The sequence below is a fragment of the Musa acuminata genome, chromosome BXJ2-9 (genome assembly GCF_036884655.1).
Source record: "Musa acuminata AAA Group cultivar baxijiao chromosome BXJ2-9, Cavendish_Baxijiao_AAA, whole genome shotgun sequence".
In the NCBI taxonomy this organism is placed as follows: domain Eukaryota; kingdom Viridiplantae; phylum Streptophyta; class Magnoliopsida; order Zingiberales; family Musaceae; genus Musa; species Musa acuminata.
In genome coordinates, this window is record NC_088346.1 from 11,904,748 (window position 1) to 11,910,842 (window position 6,095).

General features: G+C 36.4%; 1 protein-coding gene across 1 annotated transcript; it reads right to left on the minus strand.

Moving 5' to 3' along the window:
- Nucleotides 1-1,088: 1,088 nt before the first annotated feature.
- On the minus strand, nt 1,089-3,538 carry LOC103973898 (two-component response regulator ORR10). Its single transcript, XM_009388570.3, has 5 exons — nt 2,734-3,538; nt 2,567-2,658; nt 2,380-2,457; nt 2,205-2,275; nt 1,089-1,429 (listed from the first exon to the last, which is right to left on the minus strand). Exons 1-5 carry the CDS (start codon nt 2,834-2,836, stop codon nt 1,171-1,173), a joined length of 603 nt encoding a protein of 200 aa, XP_009386845.2. The 5' UTR covers nt 2,837-3,538; the 3' UTR covers nt 1,089-1,170.
- Between the last annotated feature and the right edge of the window lie 2,557 nt (nt 3,539-6,095).

Consider the following 6,095-nt stretch of genomic DNA (forward strand, 5'->3'; position numbering starts at 1 on the left):
ATTCAACAACAATCCAAAGACCATATATCTCTGGACCAATCCTTACCATAACAAAGTTTTAACTGTAACTATGGCAATTTTCTCTTGCTAGGATGCAGTCTACATCTTATTAGATTGAGTGGTCTAAAGCAAAGATTCGAGTCATCAAAATACTCCAAACATTAAGTGATATACGGAGATTGACATAAGAACATTTGGGTGCAATGTCATTGCTATTCCGACACCAAGTCAGATGACCAATCAAACTTGTGTCTTAACATTAAGTGGCGTGCAACATCCTAATTGTAATGTCTGATGGTTCAGGTGATGCCTCATGTTTGGTTAATGCCTGACGTTTGGATGAAACCCCATGAAACCGCCCATCACGGTAGTAAAACTATCCATTAAATGCTGGTAGTTACATGAATCACCTATAAAAAGGTCCGAGGTATGATCAGTAAAGGCTTTCGCATATTTGGCATTCACTAATACACTTTGTTCTACAACCATTTTAACTTGAGTGCAGCTTAGTTCTTGTGGATCATTTGATCAAATCCACTTTAAATCTTGACATTGAACTTGTGAAGAAGGTGGTCCTGAACTGGGTTGACTTTGTAGCACTCCCTAACGTGTCAGACAACCAAAATCAACATTAACATTATGCATCTACAAAGTCTAGATTTCCAAGAAATCTTTTTCCTCTGGTTTCTTTTGCTTTGTGTTGGTGCTCCTGTGCAATAAAAAGATGCACGCCAACTCAAACCTGTTACTGCTGATATTTCCATCACTCTCCTGGTACAAGAGATCAGAAATTACAGTTTTCAATCATGGAGTAAAGCTTGAATCAAGGATAAGATTATAATCTTTGCAAGTGTAGCATCATTTTAGATCCTAGACAACTCTTTTCCCTTCAAGGTTCCTTTTTTTCTTTTGTTATCAGGATTCAGGGAAGAATTATGGTCATTTTAGCTATGAATTCAAACTATAAGAGATCTCAGCATGAAGCTTTATCCGTTAATGCATAATTTTATTCTCCACTATTTACATTCCTGGTTCTTGATATCTTCTATTACTGCAAAATTGGCATTATATGGAGGTATGATCGATCATGTTAATTTTCTGGCAGCACTCAAAAGGACTTTATAAGGAATTAAGAAGCATCCTCCTCTAGGTAATGAAGTTTTTTTTTTTTCATATCACATTTAAGCTACTGCTAGAGAATCTTAGTCTTGTCCTCTCAGATAAAACTTCCTCATCCATGGCCTTTCTCTTGTTGCTCATGTTGTTATTATTGCTGCTACTGATGATGATGTGGTTGGTGTTGCTGTTTTCTTCTTGGTGAAGCTGCTGCTCTTTATGTTTCCCTTTTAGTATGTGAGGCCTGAGTCTTCTCATGTCTGAGAGCTGTACTGGTTTCAGAAAGAACTCTTCTGCTCCTTCTTCCAAGCATCTGTGAGCAGTTCAAATACAAATCAATTCCATCTTAGATGTAAAGTTACAGATCTCATCATATCAAGTTTAGAATATTGAGCAAGATACGGATATGTTTGACGATGCTGCAGAAAGGACTGGATATTTCTGTAAATCCTTCCATGATTTGACCACAGAATAGATTACACCTAGGCAACTTTCCTATTACAGAATTTTTTCTTGGGGAAAAAATTCCTAGGACCACAAGTTTCTCAATCAGGGCAAGCAAAGAGATTAGACAGGTCTAATTTATGAAAGGAACTCTTATCTGCTCTTCTTTCTTTTGATCTTTGAAGGTTATTGAGAAAAATCAAATCTCACCAATTCACTTGGTGAGAATATCTACTATTTGGCCCCATCACATCAGAATGCAATTCCTTCATTCATGGACACTAAAAAGGCATCTTTCTGGCTAACTTTTATATCATAACATCCATTTCAGAATGTAATGTGGAAAATCAGTTGAAGAGTAGTAGCAATTTCTGGATCAGGAATTGATGAATCTCTTTTCTTGAATTTTGATTTTCTTGGTGTCAGGAAGATGTCTTAAAGATTCCTCTGAACCTCTGAAGAATTCTTCTTCAATTCTCTGACTGAATTAACTAGAGTTTATGCATTATATATTTAAGATTTTAATCCAATCTAGGTGCATCAATAGAAATCACAAGTCAAGCAAGTTTTCTAAGAGAAGTCAGTTCATCTTGGTAAGTATTGCCACCACAAGGAAGGAATTTACTGATCATTATTCCTCTCACCTGTTTATCCTGGAAGGTACATTTTCAGATGACATGATCACCACTGGGATGTCCTTCAAAGATGATGACTCCTGATATCAGAGCAAGAGAAGAAGCTCCTCATAAATCTCTTGAAACAATTCCATGAGAACAAAATGTGCATATTGGAGATATGAACCAAGCATCAACTGTTTACCTTGATCTTTTTGAGGAGGTCATACCCTGTCATCCCAGGCATGCAGTAATCTGTTATTACCAGATTCACCTCAATCTCCTGTAAGAAGAATCACAACCATCACAGTTTCATCAGAGACACACAAAAGAAAAAAGATTAAGAACATAAACAAGAGGATCCATGAGAGAGAAGAGACCAAATGGATTACATTGTGTTCTGGTGAGAGAGCTGGTGTGCTGGTCTGGTCTTCCTTCAACCCCAAGACTTCAAGAGCCTTGCTCCCAGAATCCACAGTGGTGACTGCAACACCACCATGAACATGTTTGAGATAGAAGAAGCCTTATGGCACAAATCAAGGATTGCTAGTTTTGGTACCTTGAAAGGAAGATGTCTTGAGGAGCCTCTCAATGAGTTTTCTATCCATGAGGCTGTCATCCACAGCCAGGACATGGAACTGAGCTTCTGCATCCACAGCCATGGACTTCTTCTCCTCCCCACACAACAACAGTTGCAGCAAGGGCCAAAGAGGTGGAGAAGATGCAAGCAGAAGAGGTGGATGGAGCCTTGGTTTCTGCCTTGCCTGGTTAACACCTTCTCTCTGTCTATAAGCCAAGCAAGGTAATGAAATACAAGTCACCTTCTAACCCACCAAATCCCACCTCATGGGAGGCAAGATCTGACCAAATATCACACAAATCTCCCCATGTCCAAATCTCTCTCACTTCACAATCTTGTACTGAGGACTCGCATATCTCCTGATTCCTCAAAGTTATGAGATTGGTGAGGATAGTGTGAGAGGGTGAGATGGGGAATGGAATTAGGGGGGTCCCAAGGGACAAGTTAGTGGTGAAGGGGTTTTATTATGCTGGTGCTGGCTTCAGAATTAGGTGGCAGTGGTGGTGGTGGTGCTGGTGGTGGTGGTGCACCACATAATCCTGGATTGTGATACTCTCACCTCACCTGGGCCCCACTCTTTTACACCATCCCATGCCACACCTATCTGGGAGGCAATTCCATGTGACCTCCCCAGATTTGCCTCCTAAGCACATCTCCCTTTCTCTTTCCATCCCTTTCTTTCTCTCTCTCTCTCTCTCTCTATATATATATACACATATCTTTTGATGGTCCAGTTTGCCACAGGATTTCAATTTAATAAGCAACCAAATCTTTGGACAACCACTTCCTGTATCTTCACAACTGATATCAATAATTATGAAAGGGATGCAATATCATGCACAGTGGGTACAACTGGTACATCTCAATGTCTGGCATACTTTGATGGCATAAAGAGTACCAAATCTTTAGAGACCACCTTCTGATATCAATAACAAGAAAAGGCATGCAGCCCATGCATCATGCACAAGTAGGAAGATAACTGAGAGACTTCTCAAGCTCTGTAAAAAACTTTGTACCATAAGAATGGGTCCTTAATAACAGCAGCATTTATACATATAACCAACCTAATTGTAAGCTGGCAATGTTTATGGTTGCCTATCTAGTTTTAAGTTGAGGAAATGAGAACTCAAATAATTGGCAAAAATTATAAATTATAAAGGATATTTTAGGTAGTTTAAAAGTTTCTTTTATAAAAAAATTATATGGTAACCAATCAAGTGTTGACTGTGTAAAATTCTCTTCTACTGTCGGTTTCGATCGCTTTTATGATACTATTTGATGGTCCACATCCGCTTTATTTATCTATTACTGTATAAATTGAAGCTTCAAGGGAGGAAAAAAAAAAAGTGATCTTATAATTATGTGAAATGCCAAACATTTAGAATCTCTTTTTGCACTATTGAAAAACAAAAATTTTCTTTTCAATGGGGACATCTCATCAGACAAAGCTCTTTTTGTAATCATCATGTATCTTACAGAAAATAAAAGTGAAAGGTAGATTGGTTCTTGGTTGATCCTAGAATTGTTATCAGGATTTGTTGTTGCTTCTATTGCTATAATTCTTGAATCCTGTGATTGGAACATCATAAAAATATGTTTTTTTTTTAAATAAAAATGTTGATACTTCAGTAACAAAGTGTTTGTTTTGTTTCACCAATAAGAAGATTCAAGTTCTTAAACTGGAAGATGATGGAGTTTGATGACTACTTAAAGGTGATGGTTGATTCATTGCAAGGTGGAAAGGGAAGATAAGTTACCTGAATTGACTTCAAATTTTGACTTTCTGAATGATACATTTTGATATTGAATACTACCCTTTGTGAAAATAATAAGTCATAGGAAAGTAAGACTAATAATCAGAAGAATCAAATGAATAGAACTTTAGGGTTACAATGATCTTAATGCTCCTTCATCATATAAAATACATAGTTGAGGGTTTGAAGCATTTAGTGAAGCATAATTTGCATATAGTGAAGCATTCCAAAAGCTTCAACCTTTTTGGAGATTTTACCCCAACATATAATTGCTCAAGTTAAATCAAGATATGCGTACTACATAGAGCCAAATAGATGTAACCTGTGCCACATGACCCATTCCAAGCAATAATATATGGCTCCAACTTCGTCAAAATCAATAATCTAAACAGGTCAAGCTCAACATGTATAGGTTTAAGGTTTGCATCTCTAGTTTTTCTCTCTCTGTCTTTGGCTTTATTTTGACTTGTAAAGTTGTACTATAACAAAGGATGGGAAATCCACTCGAAAAGGACAAGTGTCATTGAAGTAATCAAGCTCAATGGATCTACAAACATACCATGGGCCAATGCAATTAGTGTGCATTTGATATATAGGAGAATGGAACTTATAAGGTTGGGGGCAAAGGAAGGAGACATGAAGGCAATCAGCCACCCTTTTTTTAGGTGTTAGAAAGAGAAGTGACTACAAAGTATATTTGGTTAGGAAAAAGAAAGAAAAGGATGGTGGTGATGATCCATACCATCCTTTTCATTTGTTAGCATAAAATATGAAGAGATTGAATTCATCAGCACAATAACATTATAATTGATTAATGATACAACAATATTTACCATGGTTGAAAAACAAAAGTACTTAGATACAATCATTTCTATTAACTCTATATTGTAACATAAGTACAAAAAAAACAATGGTGTTCAAACTTTTAAATTGGAAACACAATTGAGTATATATAAATATATATATAATCATTTAAAAAAGAATTATGCCCAATGCGGCTTTAATTCTTTGGTTCGAGTTCTCGTGGTTGGCTTGCTCGACTTTCGATCCTTGTTCTATACAAAACTCACTCCTAGAGTACCTGATAAAATCGTAAATGACTTTCATGTCTATTTGAAGGAGAAGATAGTCAAACGTCGATCACGTCGTAGATTCAAATTGAGATCTCCATTCATGTTCATGCTAAACTTGCTTTCGAGTCATCAAACCCTTGAATTTTTAGATATGATATGATCACTTCTCCCCATCAAACACAAGTCTCTAGCTATCTTGACTTTGCAGGTATGCCTTTAGCAACTTGACACTAATTCTATAACTAGATTTAGTCTCACGTTAGAAGTAAGAAAAAAAATAAAATAGGTTTATAAGGATTAGACAGATCTATTGTTATTAATTCAAATTTAAGTATTTTGGATAAATGCTTCAAACTCAATAAGTCAATGAGTTAGTCAACTCATCAAACAAATGTTGTGCATAGTAACAGGTTCAAGTAAAAAATAATTTAAATCATAAACGAAACCAAAGGACACATTATTTTATGAAGTCGTCATTTAGTAGAGTCTCATGTCGAAGACTTAAAAAATGTAC